At 53.6% G+C, this 21,073-nt stretch overlaps 10 protein-coding genes across 10 annotated transcripts; 4 read left to right on the forward strand and 6 right to left on the reverse strand.

Moving 5' to 3' along the window:
• Positions 1-236: 236 nt before the first annotated feature.
• J4E85_008869 (uncharacterized protein) lies at positions 237-610 on the reverse strand (the record flags this gene model as incomplete). The annotated part of the gene is given in 2 exon segments (XM_051473093.1): positions 237-282; positions 297-610. The coding sequence occupies 2 exon segments, from the start codon at positions 608-610 to the stop codon at positions 237-239; spliced, it is 360 nt and encodes a 119-aa protein (XP_051323313.1).
• Positions 611-1,389: 779 nt separating this feature from the next.
• On the reverse strand, positions 1,390-2,103 carry J4E85_008870 (uncharacterized protein; the record flags this gene model as incomplete). Its single annotated transcript, XM_051473094.1, has 1 exon — positions 1,390-2,103. One exon carries the CDS (start codon positions 2,101-2,103, stop codon positions 1,390-1,392), a length of 714 nt encoding a protein of 237 aa, XP_051323314.1.
• A 587-nt stretch (positions 2,104-2,690) lies between these two features.
• J4E85_008871 (uncharacterized protein) lies at positions 2,691-2,969 on the reverse strand (the record flags this gene model as incomplete). Its single annotated transcript, XM_051473095.1, has 2 exons — positions 2,691-2,824; positions 2,873-2,969. 2 exons carry the CDS (start codon positions 2,967-2,969, stop codon positions 2,691-2,693), a joined length of 231 nt encoding a protein of 76 aa, XP_051323315.1.
• Positions 2,970-3,436: 467 nt separating this feature from the next.
• J4E85_008872 (uncharacterized protein) lies at positions 3,437-6,090 on the forward strand (the record flags this gene model as incomplete). The annotated part of the gene is made up of 6 exons (XM_051473096.1): positions 3,437-3,759; positions 3,887-4,049; positions 4,101-4,231; positions 4,280-4,483; positions 4,533-4,890; positions 4,987-6,090. The coding sequence occupies 6 exons, from the start codon at positions 3,437-3,439 to the stop codon at positions 6,088-6,090; spliced, it is 2,283 nt and encodes a 760-aa protein (XP_051323316.1).
• A 365-nt stretch (positions 6,091-6,455) lies between these two features.
• J4E85_008873 (uncharacterized protein) lies at positions 6,456-9,792 on the reverse strand (the record flags this gene model as incomplete). The annotated part of the gene is made up of 2 exons (XM_051473097.1): positions 6,456-7,436; positions 7,492-9,792. 2 exons carry the CDS (start codon positions 9,790-9,792, stop codon positions 6,456-6,458), a joined length of 3,282 nt encoding a protein of 1,093 aa, XP_051323317.1.
• Positions 9,793-10,584: 792 nt separating this feature from the next.
• On the reverse strand, positions 10,585-12,271 carry J4E85_008874 (uncharacterized protein; the record flags this gene model as incomplete). The annotated part of the gene is made up of 5 exons (XM_051473098.1): positions 10,585-10,671; positions 10,723-11,142; positions 11,190-11,384; positions 11,443-12,128; positions 12,220-12,271. The coding sequence occupies 5 exons, from the start codon at positions 12,269-12,271 to the stop codon at positions 10,585-10,587; spliced, it is 1,440 nt and encodes a 479-aa protein (XP_051323318.1).
• Positions 12,272-13,997: 1,726 nt separating this feature from the next.
• J4E85_008875 (uncharacterized protein) lies at positions 13,998-16,040 on the reverse strand (the record flags this gene model as incomplete). The annotated part of the gene is made up of 4 exons (XM_051473099.1): positions 13,998-14,026; positions 14,131-14,602; positions 14,653-15,984; positions 16,032-16,040. The coding sequence occupies 4 exons, from the start codon at positions 16,038-16,040 to the stop codon at positions 13,998-14,000; spliced, it is 1,842 nt and encodes a 613-aa protein (XP_051323319.1).
• Positions 16,041-17,149: 1,109 nt separating this feature from the next.
• On the forward strand, positions 17,150-18,253 carry J4E85_008876 (uncharacterized protein; the record flags this gene model as incomplete). The annotated part of the gene is made up of 3 exons (XM_051473100.1): positions 17,150-17,487; positions 17,536-17,804; positions 17,853-18,253. 3 exons carry the CDS (start codon positions 17,150-17,152, stop codon positions 18,251-18,253), a joined length of 1,008 nt encoding a protein of 335 aa, XP_051323320.1.
• Positions 18,254-19,187: 934 nt separating this feature from the next.
• On the forward strand, positions 19,188-19,656 carry J4E85_008877 (uncharacterized protein; the record flags this gene model as incomplete). Its single annotated transcript, XM_051473101.1, has 2 exons — positions 19,188-19,448; positions 19,498-19,656. The coding sequence occupies 2 exons, from the start codon at positions 19,188-19,190 to the stop codon at positions 19,654-19,656; spliced, it is 420 nt and encodes a 139-aa protein (XP_051323321.1).
• A 602-nt stretch (positions 19,657-20,258) lies between these two features.
• MDE1 (Methylthioribulose-1-phosphate dehydratase) lies at positions 20,259-20,802 on the forward strand (the record flags this gene model as incomplete). Its single annotated transcript, XM_051473102.1, has 2 exons — positions 20,259-20,306; positions 20,356-20,802. The coding sequence occupies 2 exons, from the start codon at positions 20,259-20,261 to the stop codon at positions 20,800-20,802; spliced, it is 495 nt and encodes a 164-aa protein (XP_051323322.1).
• Between the last annotated feature and the right edge of the window lie 271 nt (positions 20,803-21,073).

Consider the following 21,073-nt stretch of genomic DNA (forward strand, 5'->3'; position numbering starts at 1 on the left):
CCTTATACTTCTTCCGTCTTCCAACACTAATCTCCACATCCGCTTCACCCGTCTTATACATTGCATAAGTCGTTCTCCATTGCCTCTCAAAAAGAAAACGGTGCTGGGGATCCCAATAATCCTGAAGAAAAGGAGAGGCCTGGTAATACCAAGGCACCTCCTTGCTCTCTCGGTTTTCTTGTGGAGGTACTGCAGAATACCAACATGCTTGGAGCTGGCTTTGCCCCTCCGCATCTCTATACCAGGGGTAAAGATAGGTTATCCTGATCGGCAGAGATATCCCTTCAGTGTTGTACTCATCCTCGTCATCGGCATCGTACGCTGTGTCTGGTATCTCCTCCCTTTTTGCGACTTTGGCAACACGTCTCTGTCCCTGTTTGTCTTCTTCTTTGTCTTCGTTTTTGACGTTGTCTTCGTCTTTGCTCGACGAACGTTTCCGCTTCGGTGCAATAGTGAAGGAGCGGATTGGCGTGGCGAAGAGGAGGGAGGGGGAGACGGGGGAGTTCTCACGGACTTGTCGTACTTTGATTTCCCAGGCGCAATGTGAGCGCGGGCTTGGAATTGGTTTGTTGGAAGATGAAGGGAAGGTGGGTGCTTGTTTTGGTGCCATTTTTGTGGTTGTTTGTGTGGGTGACCTCGGGGATGTAAGAGATGATGGGAGGATTGTTGAATGGATTGGATGGGCTTTATAGAAATGCTAGAGTTGAGGGAGTCATCATGTAAAAAGCATGTGGGGTTTTAACTCGAAAAGCCATGACTGTGCCTGTGATTTGTTTGGTTCATTACTCTTAAAGAACGGAGAACCAGTCTGGGGGCTATATGGTGACCAGAAGTTTTTGCATCAGCCTAGAGGAGAGGTATGTCGTCCAAGCATTACACAATAGGGATGCGCTGAATGGATAGGTTGGAGCTGACAAATGTGGGATGTGGAGCCGACGAAAGAGTTGGGCGCCGTTGTAGTCGCCCGGGTGTGGTATTGCAAAGCTTTCTACCATGGAAATCAACGTTGTAGTCAGCAAAGGTCGCGCACAAAGTGTTGGATATTATCTGTATGGCTGGAAAAATTCGAGTTCGTGCCTAGCACCTGGGGGATTTTGAAGCGACTGTTAGCATATACCAGGGTCTCAAACGACTGCGCGTGTATGAAGATTATAGGTCTTGCGAGTGAAGTGCGATGTGTTCGAAGATATCGCGTATTGATTCTAAACGATGTATGAAACAAAGAGGTAATGCGAAGCTTCTCGCAAGTATTGCTGTGTGCTAGCGAAGCAAGATGCAGGAAACATTCCTACGTCACACCTTCGCGTTGACTTTGAGTATGCGCATTTCCTAAGCCCATATGGGGCTAATACCCTGATATCACCCTTCCCGATGACCCTCGTCCTTCCCTTAGTCTTGCGACCACCTCATCGGGTTGGCACGAACACCCTTCGCACCAGACGCCGAGGCAACAGCGCCCCTGCTATTCTTCTTCACCTCAGCCCGTCGAACTTGCGGTCCCTGGCGTTTCTTGTTGTCCCTCTCGATTTTCTTGATCAGGTCGGGGGTAATCATGATTGGCTTGCGGGGGCCGTGACTGCGTTTGGCCTTTGCCGGCTTGGGTGGCGTGGAGTCGACGACTTTGACGGTTTCGGCGATTTCTGATGGATGTGTCGACGAGTATGTTGGTTCTTCAGAGATTGCCTCGAGATAAGAACTTGCGAAGGCAGGGGCGGGAGCCGAGCGACGAAGGGATGCGGGTACAGATGTGGACCGCGCAACAGGCCTCAGGAAGGCAGTCGGGTCCACCTTCGTTGTGCCTTCGATGCCTTCCTCATAAGTACTGGAGGGAGCGATGGCGATGGTGGATGATGCTCTGGGAGGGGAGACTTGGACGAGAGACTCCTCGGATTTCTTCCCGCATGTCGAACACTCTGACTGCTTTCGTGTGTTTTGGGGGGAGACAATTTTACGAACAAAGCTGAACCAGCGCCTAACAGACGACTTGTCTTTTCGTTGGACGCGGGTGGAGGCCTTCAAATCGGCTTCGTCGATGGTAGTGCTGCTGTCGGTGCTCGCGCTCAGCCGAGCAAGGTCGGCGTTGGTGGTGGTAAGAGAAGCCATAGCTAGCGATGGGATGTAAGATAGACAGAGGAAGTCTTATATGTGTCTGAGGAAAGTCATACAGAAGAAATTTCCAGGCGCACAGCTAATTTATGGATGCTACCGCTCTTTACGCTGCCACCTTTAGATGGTCACGCTGCACTATGCGATGACTGAAACCATGAGGCTCGTAGGCTGCGAATACATCATACGTAAATTGGCGTTGTATGGAGCACCTACTGTTGGCTGAACCAGATCCACATGGCGGTATACCAAACTTTGAGTTCGCCAAGGTCAGGCGACAGTGATCGTGGGAGACGGCCCAGGGTATGAAAAGGATCCAGAGCCAAGGCGCACCCATTGAACGCAACCATAAATCTATGAGTCGTGAGCATTAGGTAGAGAGGGGCAAGTGCATGTGAAAGGCACAAAACACGGCCAGTGACCTGATCGCTGCGAATGACTGCGACGAATACCAAACCAGTTCAAGACAACTCTGTGGGCCGAACAAGATCAGATGGTTAAAAAGTGGTATTCCCTGAATGAACCTATAGCGCCAGCCCAATGCCCATATTCTTATACACCAATATACAAAGTCGTGTATTTCGCTACTTGCGCGCTTCGACTGCCTGCTGGAGTGCTTGGGTGGTGCCCAGTGGCTGTGCGGTTCGGTCTAGAGGCTTGTCCGGTACGATGACATCCTCGAACTCGTCCTGTGAGATGGCATTGATGGTGTATGTGTCTATGTGCAATTAGTCGATGCTCTAGGCAGAGAAGGCGTGTACCATACAGATGCCAACAACCAGGGTGCAGATAGCGAAGCCGGTGATGGTGTTTTTGATCAGGTACGGCGCGCGGGTTCGCAGCAGGGCCGGCGATGCCCGCATGCGGTCGTCGTAGTAGGTCGAGCGGAAGGGTTTGCTGTCGACGTTAGCATACACCCTCGATGTACATGCGCAATGCCACTTACTATCCCATGTTGGCGTGCTGAGACTCTCACTGCTTTGCGGGGAATCGCCAATGTCTCGCCGCGGTGGTGAACTTCCACCACGCTAGGCGGCCTTGGCGGCCAGGCGTAGATCATCATGGCACTGCCGCGAACACTCCGCGTCACTCACCTCACCCGCAGCTGTAGTCAACAACACCAGTCGCGCAACCCCCCTTCGCTTCTCCACGCTCTCTACGCCTCTTTGATTATTAGCTTTGCTGGGAATGGGAGCGCCCTTGACGTCGGATACCGGGCTTTGTCGCGTTCTTAGTCTGACTGCCGTGCGCGCGTGAGGCAGCGTCACTTGTCTTCACCCTTTCGAAGAAACAAAGCTCGTCTCGTGTGCACTCGCCATCAGCCATCGCCATGAGTTCGCAAACGATACAGCAGATGGAGTCCGCCCGGTCGCTCGCGTTAGGCGACGGTAGATACTATCCTACCATCATACCGGGCGTGCTTCCCATCATCGGCTACAGTGAAGACCAGAGCATCGAGATACAGCGCTGGGGTGCCGACTTTCTAGCCGAGGCTTTTGCGTCGCCAACATGGCCCCAAGACGTCAAGCAGAACAGCGCGCCCTCTGTGTTGGCTACCCTGAAAGCCTACCTCGACAATGTTGAAGACAAGAGCGTCATCAAGAGCGCCATTCAGGCGGCTGCCAGCGTGTACCCGCTCGTTTACAGACACATGTAAGTGACATCCCAGGCATCAGATAGAAGTCCCCATGTCAAATATGCCATGCGCATCTTGAAGTCCCCTTGCCAGATGCCTATGATTGCAATCCAGCGAACACGTTCTTATACTTGCATGTGTCAGTGTCTCCGACGCCAGCGATGCCCAGAAATGGCAGCTCATGGCCGGCATCAAGTCCAACATCTTGCGACGAATGGATGCAGCTGCGCCCGGTGTGCGGATATGTTGCGTCAAGTTCCTCCAGCAAGTCGTCCTGGTACAGACACCAGGCGTTACGGACCCTAGGGTAAATACCACACTCTACCCAATGTATAGACAGCCATCTGATCCCTCGCAGCGCGCCGACCCGAACGACATCTCCCTCTCCCTCGTATCCCGCGACCACCCCCTCATACCCTACGCGAGCCTCGAGGCTGAAGGACACGGGCTGTTGGACAGGTTGCTGGATATCATACACGGAGATCACAGGTTAGATAGACAGTCGCAGACTGTTGGGATGCCTCTAACAGAGACTAGTGACGGCTTGCTTGTGACTGCGACACTCAACAGCTTGGGCATGTTAATTCACCGCCGCCCAAATGTTGCAAATAAGATCTTAAACGGTGTCTTCAACTTCAACCCTCTCAAGCTCGCCAATTCGCCCATGACGCCCAAGAACAAGGTCATCATGAAGTCGATTGAGCGCACAACAAGGGCACTGCTTGTGAACATCATAAAGAGGTATGTCTGCCTTACTGAATGATAGTACTGCTGATGCTCATAAACGTAGAAACTCCCCAGATAACCCCATCAACGGACGGATACAGCAGTTCCTCGAACGCATGCATCGTACACGGATTGAAGTGTTCGATGAATCTAACCGTAAACGTCCAGCGCCGGTTGAGCCTACTGATGGTCTTGACCCGGCAAAGAGGCAACGGCTGGTTGCTGAGCCTCCAAGTCGCACTCCATCCGTCCAGCCGCTACCGCCTGGTGAAGTGAGTTGGCGACAACTATACACACTGAACGCTGAGGGCAGCACTGCGAACTTTGATGTACAAAACTTCAGGGATCCCGAGCAATTGCTGAGGATAGTCGTGCCTGTTCTGCAGTCGGTGAACCCACAGAAGCTTGAACAAGCTATCAACGTATGTGATGTTCCCTGTCCAATTCATACTCACGTTGGCCTACACGGTTCGGGCTTTATTGGAGGTATCAGTCATGGCCGTGCTAACACCATCTAGGCCGTCCGCGCTCGTTATCAGACACTCAAACAGACCGCACCCAGTCGCCCTGTACAGCCCCCACCGACCGCCGCCGCAGAAGACGAAGAAGAATACGAGCCCGACTTCGAGCCCGAAGACGCTGAACAACTCATCAACAAGCTCGATGGCATCCCCTCGAATCCCTTCTCCTCACAAGGCGGACCGTCAACCGCGTTAGCACCCTACAAGCTGCCCGAAGCACCTCCGTTATCAGAACAGGATGTCCAGAAGTACGGTGACATGACCGTACATCGAGCCTTCGGCATGCTGAGCAGTGTAGATGAGACACAGAAGAGCAAAGTCGCTAAAGGCGGCTTCAACCGACTTGCGGCCACCGATTACAACAGAGACGCCTGGGTCACTATACTCTCTCGGCTAGCTACACGAGCCAGCGCTGGCCTAGACGACCCGGAAGAAGGCATCAAAGATGAATACGCCGTTAAGAACGCCAAGGGCAATATGCACATCAGCGATGCGGTAAGAGATGGCCTGTATCAGTACATACTGTACAACTGGAAGTCTCGCATCGACGTCGCCATCTCATGGCTCAACGAAGAATGGTACAACGACATGGTCCTCGCCGAGTCCGCCGAAGACACCGCTACAAACGGTTCCTCCAACCACCACACATCGCCGAAGCCACCAGGGAACTACCACCGCTGCGCCCTTCGCCTCATTGACGGCATTCTACCCTACATCGAACACACCGACAAAATCATCATCCGCTTCCTCTCCGAGATACCTGCCATCGACTACAGCATCCTGGTGCGCCTCAAGAAGATGGCCGAAGACCCCGAGCGCATCGACTTGGCGTGTAACACACTCCACTACCTTTATATGTTCCGTCCGCCTGTTCGTAAGATCGTTGTCGATATTCTGGCTGAGATGTGGACGGAGAATGAGAGGGCGAAACCTAGTGCGCAGAAATTGCTGGTTAGGTGGAGGCCTGAGGTGCTTGGTGAGGGTAGGAGCGTCAGTATGCCTACTATGGTTAAGAATGAGAGTAGTGCGGGTGCGGGTGGAGATGCGCAGATGGTTAAGGAGAGTGCTAATGGCGCTTTGGAGGTTAAGGCTGTTTCGTAGATGGGGAGATGAGGAGAGGAGACGAAGGGTGGAGACGAAGGGAGGAACATACCATGGGTTTGGATTCGAGTCGTTCGTTTCTTCACGTGTATACCTATCGGGTTCATTCAGAGGTCCGTGTTACGATAGGGGTGCACCACTGTAAGATGGGAGAAAATGAAGTGGGAAAGCGAAGAGGCCAGAAGGGTGAGATTATGTGTGGTTCCACGAAGATACAGTGCAGCCAATGTACAACATTCCAATTTGTTCAAAACACGGATCTGCATTCATCCATTGGCACTTTTACTTTACGTCGTAGAGATCGTTTCTATGCTAATACATCTCCATCGAAATCACATCATCCTCCTCTCCAACAAGCCACACATCTACTCAATCTTCATCTTCTGGAACTGCTCAATACTCGCCTCCCAATTCCTCGCCTCCAACTCCGCCGTCCTCAGCTTCTCCTTCTCCTGCTCCTTGACCGCATCACTGACCTTCTGCTCCCACTCATCATCCATGATCTTCTTCTGGCGCGTAATCGTCTCGTTGGCTTTAACAAGGCGGTCTTGAGCCTTGGTAATCTCCTTGTCGAGCTCGATGCGGCCCTTGACGTCGAGATACGCGGTCGCGGCGGTGCCGATTGTGTAGACGGCGCAGCCGGAGGGGATGGAGTCGGTGGGAGAGAGGATTTTGATGTCTGCGACGGTTTTGCCGGCGAGAGAGCGGATGGAGGGGAGGGAGGTGGGTGTTGAGAGGGTGGCGTGGGTAGAGTCGTCCAGGGACTTGATGTAGGTGGATGCGCCTTCCTTGATGGCGTATTCGGCAGTCAGGGAACGGAGGCCCTTTGCGCTGTCGACGAGGAGCTCGTATTCGGCGTTCGCGGTCTCGTCTTCGAACTCTGACTTGTATTGGGGGAAGGGCGCAATGGTGATGGAGGGGGTGGAGTCGCCTTGGCGGCGGGGGAGACGCTGCCATAGCTCTTCGGTGAGGAAGGGCATGAAGGGGTGGATCATGTTCAGCCCTCCCTCGATGGCGGTGTAGAGCGTCTGTTTCGCGCTTTCCTTCTGCTCTTCGCTGCCTTCGTCGAAAATGGCCTTGCTGTTCTCGATGTAGGTGTCGCAGAGGTAGACGTAGAAGTACTTGTAGGCAGCCTGGGTAGCCAGACTGAACTCGCGTGCCTCCAAGTGGTCGTTGATCTTCTTGGAAGCGACGTTGAGCTGATGCAGGATGTATCGCTCAGGTAGTGACTCTGAGCCTCCCTTTGTGACCTTCTCTCGTGGTGTGAAGTTGTCTCCCAGACGTCCAATGACGTACTTTGTGGCCTGGTAGATCTTGTTACAGAACCTTCGGTATCCGTGGATGACCTGAACACATAGTCAGTATATATAATAATCCACATCATTATATGGGAGCACTCACGTTAACATCGAACGAGATGTCACCTCCTCCTGTGGTGTACCCAACAAGGGCCATGCGCAACGCATCAGCACCGCACTCGGGGATACCCTGAGGGAAGGCTGTCTTCTGGTACTTCTCCGCCTTGGTCAGCTCCTTGGGATCAAGATTACCCGCACGAAGCTGGTCATGTAGCTTCTGCAGAGTGATACCATCCATGATGTCAACAGGGTCTACAACGTTACCCAGCGACTTGGACATCTTCCTGCCATCAGAGTCACGGATGAGCGAATGACAGTAGACCTCCTTGAACGGAACCTTGCCGGTGAGATATAGCGAGAGGAAGATCATCCTAGCAACCCAGAAGAAGAGAATATCCCATCCGGTCTCGAGAACAGATGTAGGGAATAGCTTCTCCAAGTCGGCAGTCTGGTTGGGCCAGCCGAGGGTGGAGAAGGGCCACAGACCGGAAGAGAACCATGTGTCAAGTACATCCTCGTCCCGTGACAGCGTGAACTTCTTACCGGGGAACTTCTTCTCCGCCTTGGCCCGCGCCTCCTCTTCTGTCCGGCCGGTGATCCAGAGCTCGTCCTCACTTCGGTCACCAGCCTGACCTTCGATCTCGACAAAGTATGCGGGAATCTGGTGACCCCACCACAGCTGTCGAGACAAGCACCAATCTTGAATGTTGTTCATCCAGTGCATGTAAACCTTCTCGGAAGTGGCGGGCCTGATCTTGATATCGCCCTTCTCCACGGCTTCAATAGCGGGCTTGGCCAGGCTGTCCATCTTCATCCACCATTGGGGCTTCATGATAGGTTCGATGACGTCGCCAGATCTTGAGCAGATGGGGACCTTCATGGGGTTGGGCTCCGTCTTTACGAAAAGATCCGCCTTCTTCAACGCATCAACGACGGTGTAACGAACATCGAAACGCTTGGCACCTTCAAATTGACCAGCGTTCTTGTTCATAGTTCCGTTGTCGTTCAAGATATTGATGAACTCAAGACCGTGCTTCTTTCCGAGGTTGAAATCGTTGGGGTCGTGCGCTGGAGTGAGCTTCACAGCTCCGGTACCAAACTCAGGGTCGACATAGTCGTCAGCGACGATAGGCATGAGACGGTCGATGAAGGGGTGACGGGCTTTCTTTCCGACGAGATCCTTGTAACGGTCGTCCTTGGGGTGGACAGCGATACCAGAGTCACCGAGCATAGTCTCGGGACGTGTGGTAGCGATCTCGATGAACTGGTCAGTACCTTCGATTGCGTACTTGAAGTGAGTAAGGACACCGAACTCAACCATCCTCTCGTACCCAGGTACAGAAAGCTTGGTAGGTCCAGCCAGATCCTTGTTGTCGACCTCAAGTGTACTAAGCGCCGTGTTGAGAGCCGTACACCAGTTGACCAATCTGTTACTGCGGTAGATCAATCCATCCTCATGCAGGCGCACGAAGGTTTCCGTAACAGCCTTGGAGCAGTTCTCATCCATGGTGAAGGCCTCGCGTGTCCAATCGAACGATCCGCCCATTCTGCGCAGAGTGTTGGTGAGATGTTGGTGGTACTCCTCCTTCCACTCCATGGTCCGCTCAAGGAACTTTTGGCGGCCGAGATCGTATCGCGTCTTGTTCTCTCTCCGCTTGAGCATCTTCTCAACAACGGACTGTGTAGCGATACCAGCGTGGTCGCAACCGGGCAGGTACAGGGTGGTGTACCCCCTCATCCTATGCCACCGTATGAGGACATCCTGGAGACTAGTAGCGAGCGCGTGTCCGCAATGTAGCTTTCCGGTGACGTTGGGTGGCGGGATGGGAATGACAAAGTGTCCGGGTCCCTTGACATCTCCGTTCTCGGCGAACTGAGGCTTGAAGAAGCCCTGGGAATCCCACCATGCATCCCATGCCGACTCGACGACCTTGGGTATGTATGCCTTTGTGTATACGTCGTCCAGTGGCCTCAGCCTCTTCTTCTCGCCTTTGGGTGTCTCTTCGACGTATTCTGGTAGTTGCTCCTCCTCCTTGCCCTTCTTCTTCTTCTCTTTGGCTGGAGCGGCGGCATCCTTGGAGGCACCGGCGGCGGCAGCCTTCTTTGCCTTGAACTTTGCGTCCTTCTCGGCCTTCTTGCGCTCCTTCTCGAGTTCCTTGGCGGACTTCTCCTTCTTCTCTACGCCCTTGTCGTTCTCACGGCCGGGCGCATGTTGGCCGGTAGCCTCGTTCTCAGCAGCGCCAAGGATGTCTTTCTTGACGTCTGCGCTGAGCTCGGGCGGCGGCGCAGTGTTTGGCGTCGTCTTCTCGCCGGTCGAGTTGTGGGAGGACGCGTTGAGCGCCATGGTTGCGGTCGAGTAGTGGTGTTTGTGGGTGAGCACGCGCTCAGCGTGAAGCGGGGGGTAGGTTCGCGATAGGCTACGGATTGGCCGTCTCAATTGCAATGGACGTCTGGCAAGATTTTGAGAATCGAGGTTTCGTCTGCAGGCGGCGCGCAGTGTAGTGGGCGCGGTGCGGGGCAACATTAACAAAAAAGTGCCTGGGTGTGAGTCGTCCAAGTCCGGCCTGCGTCACCCCACATCCTCGAGCTCGGACGGACCCCGCCTACGACGACGAACCATTGAGCCATGCTCGCGCTCGATGACTGCATACAACACAGTCATGACGGGACACAGTCATTGCCAGACGATAGGAGCTCTCCGATCTCACATCGGGAATGCCCGACGATGATTCATATGTGATGAAAAGCCAAACACCAGCTGAGGTGCACAAGTCGAGTCAAGAGATAGTTGTGTCACAAAAAGATTCATCATTGACTACCGTGAGCATAAGACACTTCTAGCAAGAACGAGCGTCCACCAACACCCCAATATGCATTGAGCCGAGTACTTGTTGAGCTTCGTTTGCTCCCATGCGCCTGCGATGTACCATTGCGCTCCCCATCGCTTATACAAGAACGATACCTAGCACCTTGCCCTATGCACTGCCGCTCCGTGATTTGCGCCTTGTTCTTATACGCCGGCACCTCAGTTGTGTCTCCAGCCAAGAAAACTTGCAACAGATGGATTGGAGAGTATTTCGTTGCTGTAACTTTTATGCTATTACATAAAGTCTAATTACGTGAATGGGTATCTCAATCATGCCGCGGTGCTGTTTTGCTGCGCAGCCTGTCGGACGGGCGCAAAGTAAGGATGTTGCATAGCCTCTTGGGCAGTCAGTCGGTCCTGATACATGTTAGTCATTGACACCGCAGCTTTACATATGACAGAACGTACCTGGTGATCGTATCGCAGCAGTTTGTCGAGGAAGTCAATCGCATCGTTGCTGACAAAGCGCTGGTTCTCGGCATTGATGAACGAGTGCCACGGCTTCTTGGGATACCGACTAAGTATGTCGTCGTACTGGGCGTCTAGCTCAATGTCGTACTTGTCGAGATAGTCGAACAGGTCCTCCGTTCCAAGCACCTTGGCAATCTTGACAAGCTGATCCGAGTTGCTGTTGCCGTGGAAGAATGGTTCCCGCCTGAAGATCATTGAGGCGAACATGGCACCCAGCGACCACATATCAAGCGAGTAGTCGTACTCTTGGAAATCGACTAGTAGCTCGGGGCCCTTGAAGTAACGTGACGCCACACGGACGTTGTATTCGGTTCCTGCATGGTAGAATTCCGCTAGACCCCAGTCGATTAGGCGCAACTAGTACTCGTTAGCTGTGCTCCTCTGCTCTGATAGGATGTGCCTACCTTCCGCTTCTCATGATCGATCATAACGTTATGAGGCTTGACATCACGATGCATGATGCCTTTGCTGTGGCAGTAGTCGAGGGCCTTGAGCAGCTCGAAAATGTAGTATCGCACGTCGTAGTCCTGGAACTTGGGGTACAGACTCCTGAAGTCGGTATTGTTGACGTATTCGAATATCAGCGAGGGTGTTTTGCTCTGTTGATCGCTGGTCAGCTTTCCTCTCAAGCACGCGGCAGCGGTTGGGCCTCAGTACCCAGTCGCCAATCCAGTCGGAGCCGTCACTAACCTGGTTGTCGCGCACCACGTCCAACAGCGAGACGATGTTGGGGCCACCCGACAGATTCTGCAGGATCTTGATCTCACGCTTTATCTTCTTCTTCTTGACAGGCTTGAGGACCTTGATGACGCATTTCTGGTAGTTAACCACGTTGATGCCCTCAAAGACCTCCGAGTACTTTCCGCGGCCAATCTTGCGGACGACCTCATAGTTCTCGAGCACGCCCCAGGAGATGTTCACCGAGTCGTAGTCCCAGTACGACCGAGGCATGTTCGCGTTGACATCGGCGTAGACGCGAGCGAGGCTTGTAGCCCCGCTGCTGTTGTTCAACGCCATTCGGGTAACAAAGCAGTTCTTCGGGAGATCTGTGGAATTGTACTCTGCGCGTTGTTCGAGGTCTGTACTGAGATCTCTGCGCCAAGGGACTGTTGTATCGAGCGAGGGGTCGTATAGTGGGGTGAAGAAGCGGAGGACGTCGGGACCCTGGGAGAAGAGGGCAAGGCCTGCAAGCGCACCAAGGACAGCGAGCGCAAGGAGCGGGTATGGAGGAAGGCGCGACAAAGGGCCGTCACGGCAGTCGCGATGGGCCTCGTGGTTGGGCGGGGGTGCCTGGGTGTCGGCGGTGGTGAGCTCTGGCTGCTCGTGTTGGTGGTGGAGGATGGCTTGTGGGCGTTAGACTAGTACCAGGCAAGGGCCAAGCTTTTCCGGCAGGCGGGCCCAGGTGCTGATGACGATCCCTTCTATCTCACTTACAATTATTTAGCTTGCGCTGCCGCATTTCTCCTTCCACCTCTGCAGTAGTCATTCTAGCTAGTGCAGCCATGTTTCACGACCTGAATGTTCCCTGGACGGACGCGACGCGCGAGCTGCAGCGCACAGTAGCTTTCCTCGACGAATGTGAGCTCTTCGAGTTGTAGTTGAATGCGCCGGCGGTAGACTGACGCGGTGCAGTAGGATACGACGTCGTTGCTCTCACGCACACGTATTCGGGGAAACTGCCGACTGATATAGTACGTCGAGGAAACTGCGACCCTTTCACCTTCCTCTTTTCAATCGCTAATGCGCTGCTCAACCAGAGTTCGCCTGTACCCACAAAACTCCCCTTCCCGGTCCCTCCACGCATGCGCATTCTACGACGATGCAACATCTTCCTTACCGACTCGGCCTCCAACTTCCGCATACCACAACTCCAACAGCAATATGACCTCGTAGCCGCGCGACCCACAGACGACCGCACCCTTCAGCAAGCATGTCAGAGTCTGGACGTAGACATAATTTCGCTCGACCTGACCCGGCGATTCGAGTCCCACTTCAAGTTCCCTACGCTGGGGACAGCTATATCCCGTGGTATTAAGATCGAAATATGCTACAGCCAGGGTATCATGTCGAGCGATCCCGCCGCAAAGCGCAACCTGATTAGCAATGCGACACAGCTCATACGCGTGACCCGTGGTCGGGGCATCATCTTTAGTTCGGAAGCGAAGAGCGTGCTAGGCATACGCGCACCCAGTGATGTCATCAACCTGGCTTCTGTCTGGGGACTCGGTACAGAGAGAGGCAAAGACGGTCTGACAAAGGAGCCTAGGAGTGTAGTAGAGTATGCACGATTGAAGCGCCAGAGCTTCAAGGGTATCATAGATATCGTCTATGGTGGAGAGAAGCCAGCGCAAAGCTCTGTGGCTAAGGGCAAGGACAAGCAAGATCCGAAGGGGAAAGCAAACAAGAACCAGAACGGCAAGCGGCCAGGCGAGAGCTTAGAGGGCACTCCCCTGCACGAGACCAAGGCGGAAAAGCCAATCTCGAAACGCCAGCAAGCCAAGAACAAGAAGGCAAAAGTACAGGAGGGGGCTGGAGAAGTGACAGAATCCTGAGGAAGGAGTGTTTTGACTCTATTCAGACAGACGGCAGATGATACCCATAGACACGAGCAGCAATGCACAAGAAAGATCATACCCACACCTTTGTATTCTCTCAACATTACTACCTCGCAGGAACACTCAATGCTCAACTGCTACAATCAACTATATAACATAGAAACTAACAAAGCATAGACATCTGTATGTTGTCAAAAATGAGACATCTACCACCACCACATCGCTGCCTGAACCTCCGGCGTCGGCTTTACCAACCTCCGTCCGAGATTTACCGTGACTCGACTCTGTAGCGCAACAGTGCTGATATCGAAAGGCAGAGGCTCTTCAACGGGCGTAGGTGCAGGCGCACCGGCTGCGACTTGGCTCTGAGCCTGCGCGCTTGTTGTTGCTTTTAGAGAAGGAGAGGAAGAAGTCGCTGATGCAAGCGATACCTCGACAGATGGTGTTACACTTGCAGATGATGATGTTGCAGCGGCCGAAGAAGCAGAAGCAGAAGCAGATCCGCTAGCCATCATAGTTACACCCGCTCCAGCCGCACTCGTCGTAGTCCCTGCGACAAGGCCAGGCCGAGTCAGTGTAGCCGAGTCGATAGCTACGGTGCTGCTTGAGCTTGTCGAAGCAGCCTGCTGTGCTCCAGGGGGTGGTGAACCTCCGGCCTCAACAGTTACCGCACTGCCCACGACAGTCTGCATGGTACTTTGACTCATTGTTGGCGCGCTGCTCATGGATCCTAGTTGGAAGGGCTGCGCCTGCGGTGCGGACATGGGGAAAGATCCAGCCGGACACATACAAGCGCAGTTGCATTGAGAAGCTGCTGTAGCAGCGGCTGCACCACCAGATCCTGCGACGACGGTGACTGCAGCCGCAGCTTTTGAGGTGGTTGTAGCTCCAGCGAGGCCGGCGGCAGTCCCATTGCTTCCTCCGCCTGCGACAACAGTGACCGCGGCTGCTGCTCCACCCGAGGATGCAGTGCTGTTCGTTCCAGATCCTGAGCCGGCGACAACAGTAACCGCGGCTGCTGCTCCACCTCCACCAGAAGCGCTGGCAACTCCAGCAGTACTGTTTCCATCGGCTTTGACTGTGACTGCCATGCCTACTGCAGTTGTTGTCGTTGCAGCAAGACCTCCGGCCGTAAGCTTGGCCGAGTCGATCGTTGCAGTACTGGCGGAAGTGGAATTTGAAGCACCTTGAGCGCCAGCTGCGGGCTCTAATCCGGCCGATACAGTCACAGCAGCTGCAGGTGCCATGGCGGCTGCCGAACCCTGCCGTAGCGTTAGCGATGTACAGAATGCAACATAACTCAACAACGTACAGTAGAGTTCTTGCTTTCCACTAGACTGGCTGTCTGCATAGGCTCAGCAGCGGGCATAGCAGCCCCCTTAGCACCCATGCTGCTTGAGTTTCCAGCAGCCATACCTCCCATCTGGGAAGGCGCATTCGTCCAGGGAATAGGGGTCACTTTTGGCAGAGCTGACTTTCCAGCGGGGAAAACTGTCTTTACCGCCTTGGACGAAGCGGGAGCCTCTGCTGGCTTCTCAACGGCGGCAGATGATGCTGATGCAGTGGCTGCCTCTGGTGCCTCGGCCGCAGCTTTCGACGATGTAGCTGAGGCTTCTCCGGCAGCGGATGACGAAGCTGATGCTTCTCCCTTCGCTAGTGAAGATGCGGGTGCTGCTTCTGCCGGCGCTTCCCCTTTAGCTGAAGACGACGTAGTTGGTGCCTCTGCCTCCGCCGGTGCTGAAGCAGATGCTTCAGCTGGTGCCTTTGCGGCGGTTGATGACGATATGGCAGTGGCTTCTCCAGCTGCTGGTAATGATGCTGATGTCGCTTCAGCTGGGGCTGCTGGCGAGGCTGCTGCTGGCGAGGCTGCTGCTGGCGAGGCTGCTGCTGGCGCTTCTCCAGCGGGAGGTGTCGCTTCGGCCGCTCCCTGCGGCGGTGCTTCGACAAGCGTTGCTGCGATCTCCTGGCCATTGGGTTGAGTGACGATAGTCTGAACTATTTGAATAGTTTGAAAGTTACTACCATTTTGTGATGCTCCAGACTGGGATGGTAGTTGGCCTTGTCCATTTGGTGCGAGTTGATTCGCTAGATCCCCAGCAATATCGGCGCTGCCACTCTGACTTGAACCGGGTTTGGGGGCCAGCTGGTTTGCAAGATCTCCAGCAATGTCGCTCGACTTGATGTCACCTGCTGGTTCTTGGTTGGCACCCTGTGACGTTCCTTGCGCACCACTCTGGCCCTGCGGCTGCGGGTTGCTAGTCTGGTTTGTTGATGGACTCTGCTTTTGCCCATTAAGCCCAATGAGGATGTCGTCAACGCTCGTGGAGCCCCCACCGGCGATCTGGTTTGCGAGGTCTCCACCGACATCATTCGTGTTGATGTCTCCGTTGCCACTCCTTTGGCCTTGTCCTTGGCCTTGCGCGAGCCCATTCAACAAGGCGTTTGCGTCCAGGCCGTTCTGTGCAAGCCTGGCGGCGATGTTTCCATTGTCCAGTGTACTGGCTTGCTCGGCAGCAGGTACGTTGAGTGCTTCTGTATCCCGCCGTTGCCAGTCGAGTCCCGATACCAAGTTGTCGATACGTCTGCCCGAGACTTCGGTTCGTATGTGAGTGTTGTGAAGATCAAGTACTGCCTGAGTGACCTTCTAAACGCAGTCAGTGAAGAGTCCCTACAAGCAAATGGCATACGTACTGCACTCATGAGCAGCAGGGCTGGTACCCAGAACGATCGAGTTCTAGTCATTGTGGAATCCTTGATGAAGTGAGAACCGGAAACAATAGAAAAGAGAATTAGTAATTAGTACATCAACAGTCCAGCTGGAGTAGAATCGAAGGCGATGTCACAGACATGCAGAACCTCTCAGTACCTGCACAGCAGAAAGACCGAAGAGTTGAAGATGGAACGGAAACGTGTGGACACACAATGGAAACAGATAGTCCGGATGCAGACGAATGTAAGCTTCCGATAGTGCGAGAGCGTGCCAAACCGTTCAAAGGTTCATGACTGAGGCGAAAACTATCCTACTTAACGGGTCCGACATGTCAGCCCCGCTCAGCATGTTTCTAACCGTGTGGTGCTGGTTTCGAGCCTTCGCGGCTACTCGAACAGTGTTCAGGTGCGTCTCAAGGGTCGGAACGGTGTTCCTCAAATGGAGTCCCAGCGCGCAGTAGTGCAGCCGGTGATGGCATTGTCGGGTCAGCCTAGTCATCAAGGTTTGTTCCAGGCCAGTAACGCGCGATCCATGATCGACAGGCCCGCGAAAAGCGATTTTGGTGGCAGTCAAGCTTCACGATCGTCTGGCCAGCCGCTATGGTGGTGTAGTCTGACACGCGATGTGCGCGAGGCGATGGGGTTCACACCGGAGGCGTTTCACTCTGTGGAACATGGCGTTTTCTTCCTTCCGCTCGTGCATGAACGAAATCGATCTTCCATTACCGATCTATTTCCGCCCAAGTGCCGTGCGATAGAAAAGGCTTATCAATCGCGAAGCTGCGAAGTCGCGTTGTGCTGTGAAGCATGTGCGTAGGGCTGGTGATCGCGGGAGAAAGTCGTGCCTAGTAATCGTGGCTTGGCGACCGATGACGTGCGTCATTACCCTGGGCCTGACGCTTGCCAGCCCCTGGGGCCAACTTACATCGCAAAGAATACGATTCTCGCTCGTCGGAGTCGGCCAAATTTTGCCAGCGCAGCGTGGAACGTTCGGCTTCCGTACGTAGCGACGTAGCTGTAAGCTCTAGGCTTCTGTATATGTAGGCGCAACTCTGCTGTCAAGGTTCGCGCACACAACAACAGATCGTCCAGAGGTCATCATGGCCGCCATACACGTCCTCGATGACTATTATCTTGCCATCACCTTCCTCGTCACTGTTGCATACCAGCTGATCGGCTTTGCGATCGCCTTCTCGTTCAAATTCGACAAACTTACTGATTTTGCCGGCGGCACCAACTTCATCCTTCTTGCGATTATCACGCTTTCGTGCAGCGAGAACCGCGGCGATGCGCGCAACATTGTGGTATCGCTGTTTATCATGCTGTGGGCGGCAAGGTTGAGCGGCTTTCTTCTTTTCAGGATTCTCAAGACTGGCAAAGATGATCGTTTCGACGATAAGAGGGACAAGTTCTGGTCGTTCCTCGGATTCTGGGTGTTGTGAGTAACTACAGACGTAAGCTGGGTGTCATTACTGATGGGTTACAGTCAAATGTTCTGGGTCTGGACTGTATCTATGCCGGTCACTATTCTGAACTCGCCAAAAGTCACTCGATTCAATCAGCCAGACTTTGGAACAGGTTGTGATATCGCTGGCATCATCCTGTGGTCAATCGGTTTCATCATGGAAAGTGTTTCCGACGTTCAGAAGTACAGGTTCCGTACTGCTCACGGTAGCGACGGCGCAGTCTGCAACGTCGGGTTCTTTGCTTGGACGCGCCACCCGAATTACTTCGGCGAGATGCTCATCCAATTCGGTAGGTGTTGCTCATTGAACTTCTTTGGACCGAAACTGATTATGACAGGTATCTTCACGATCGCTGTATCCCCGGCTGCAAACAACTACGTCTCGGGCGGTGCATATGACGCCCTGTACGCGTCCATTCTCGGTCCATTCTTCCTGACTCTGCTACTCATGTTCGTATCCGGTCTTACGCTGCAGGAACGACCTGGCGCAAAGAAGAGATACGAGAAAGGCAACCGATGGCCCGAGTACGAGCAATACCTCCACCGAACGAGCATTCTCATCCCTTTCCCGCCACAGCTATACGCCAAGCTGCCCGTCATTCTAAAGAGAACCATCTTCCTCGAGTTCCCAATCTATGTCTTCGATCCGGCCAAGCATGCAGACCAAGACAAGGTGCAAGCTAGAAACGCGGAGGAAGGTCAAGCCAGGCCGAGTGATGAGCAAGGCCTTAGATCTTGAAGTATCAGATGCTCGATATGATGATACCCCTTTATTGATTCTCAATCTTTGTATAAACAACATTATTAGAGCGCTTCGTACCGCATAATCGTAATTCAATATTCGCCCAAAAGGCATGCCCAAATCAAAACCATCATCCGATTATGTGAGATTGGGACATCAAAACTTTAGGTGCAGGGTAACAAGCCAAAAGGCGGTTTCTGTGTGTTCTATGCTAGATCTGTGTACCGACGTAGTCTGATGAACCACACGTCGCCTGCCCCTGCGTTAGGGGTGGCAAGAGCTCCAAGACTACAGATCCCAGCAATCCTCGTGCAGCGCATCTCTCGCCAAAGCTTCCACCGACCTCCGAGCAAGCCGTGTCCATGTCGGCGATGACATGTGAGAATGCAATCACTAGGTCGAGCAGTGGGATACAGCCCGCTTAGTCAGTCGCTGGGCGAATCAATCCACCCGGCCTTATCGCGCGAACATTGAAGATCACCTCACGCCATCGCATAAACCACACCCACGGGACGGTGAGAAGAGTCAAAACCATCGAAATTTGTGCCTCATGCTCGCATCTTTCCTTGGCTCGACGTCTTAGTTGGACGACTAGCAGCCATGAGCCTGTTGGCGCCTGTTTTCAACTCGGAAACTACTTCCATCCCGCGTCGCCAATCGATTAGAGCACCTGGAGATGCGATTGCGTCATTGCGTCACTCTGAGATGGCCTGCTTGTAGGACTGGAGGAGCAAATATAAGAGCCTGAAAACGCGCTTCGCCCTGCCGTTCGACCACCCTAGCATATCCTACATCCTTGACACCAATTCTTTGTCATCTCAACAAGACAACATTTGTTTTCACAATCATTGCGCAAGCTAAACCATCAGAATGACTACTACCCCAATTCACTCAACTGGCCGTGGAGGTATGCCATGCATGATACTACAATATGCAACAACAGGAAAAGCTGATCGCTGACGTAGGCGCCGGCAACATTGGCCCCGACACCAACGTCTACACTGATGGAGGCATGGTTCGCGAGGGCGTTCAAGGCGAATCTCTCGATGGAGATTTCTCCACTGGCCGTGGGGGAGCTGGCAACATTGGAAAGTCACCTCGCGTTGGGCCGCAGTCTGACGAAGGTCGTCGCTCAATAGACATGGTTCCTGAGATCAATCAGCGCAACGCGCAAGACGAGTTCCACACCGGCGTACGTCATGTTATATGAGTAACATCAAACTCGACTGACATTACTGTAGCGAGGTGGAGCCGGAAACGTATACAAGGAGAAGCACGGCGGCCACAGCCAATCTCCCGATCGCAAGGGACTGGGCGACAAGGTCAAGGAAGTACTTCATTTGGATAAGAAGAAGGAACATGAGCCTTCTCCTTTGGCGCAGAACACGACCACAAACTAGATATGATACCCAAGTCAAGCGACTTTCCTGGAGGACTGGTAGTGGTATGAGCGTTGGACATCGATGATACCTCAGGCTATCGTCTCTCAATATGAGACAGCCTTGTTTTCTGTTTGGCAATTAATAGGCACAGACACTCTTTCAACCATGTCCTTGAGTTTTGTATGACCTACCTAGATTGATGTCTGCGTTGTGCCTGACTATGGTGGGATGCACACTAGCGCGGACCACGTGGGGTAGTCGCGATCGCAAGTCGCGTCATTGGGCTCCAGAAAATCCACCAAACTTCACCCTTCGACAACACCTTTGCGCAACATCACAATGAGTTCCAGCGAACATGATGCCGAGGCCCTCGTGCACTCCGATGACCCAAGTCACCCCGCGAACCACATCTGCACGCTCTGCGCAAAGTTTTATAGCTTGGGCTGGGTACGATGATCTCCAGGCGTCAGGGGGACGCGAATGAAGACACGATCGAGTGATGGCTAACACGAAGATTCCGCCAGGTGACAGGCACTGGCGGAGGAACGAGCATACGCCATGAAGACAAGATATACATTGCGCCCAGCGGCGTACAGAAAGAGCTCATGAAGCCTACCGACATGTTTGTTATGGACTTCAACAGCAAGGAGTACTTGAGGAGACCACAGGTATATCGCGCGATGTTAGACTATGGGAAGATGGCTAAGAAGCATTTAGGTCCTTAAACCCTCAGCGTGCACGCCTCTCTTCCTCGCAGCCTTCGAACGCGGCGCCGGCTGCTGCATCCACACACACTCGCAATGGGCCGTCCTCGTAACCCTCCTCGTCGAGCGCGATTTCGGAAAAGACGCGTGCTTTGAGATCGAAGAGATTGAACAGATTAAGGGCATACCGAAGGGAAGAGGGAAGCAGGGTAACCTAGGCTACTATGACCGTCTGCGTATACCCATCATCGAAAACACCGCGCACGAAGAGGATTTGAGGGAGAGTTTGGAGGAGGCGATGGAGAAATACCCCGATTCGTACGCGATTCTTGTGAAGAGACATGGCATTTACGTGTGGGGTGATAACGTACACAAGGCGAAGACGCAGTGCGAGAGTATCGATTATATCCTGCAGTTAGCGGTGGAGATGAAGAAGCTGGGTCTTCCCTGGACAAAGTGAAGAGACAGCAAAACTCAGGCCTAATGCGTTGCGTACACGAGTGGGGTAAAATGAGGAGCCAAGTGAAGAGTGTGTGTATTGGAGGGAGAGCTCTTTGAGCTAGTCTTGAGCCGCCATATCTTCCCCAATCGTTTCGCTCTCGATTTTCTTCATCACCCAAGCGTGTACAGTGATCTCTTTGTTGTTTCCGCATGAAGCCATCGAGTCCTGCCCCCACAATCTGTACCGAGTCGCCCCTACTCACGAAACGCAACTTCGACTCCCTCTGTAT

This window comes from Alternaria conjuncta (assembly GCF_024043145.1).
Source record: "Alternaria conjuncta strain BMP 0040 chromosome Unknown scaffold_14, whole genome shotgun sequence".
Classification (NCBI taxonomy): Eukaryota; Fungi; Ascomycota; class Dothideomycetes; order Pleosporales; family Pleosporaceae; genus Alternaria; species Alternaria conjuncta.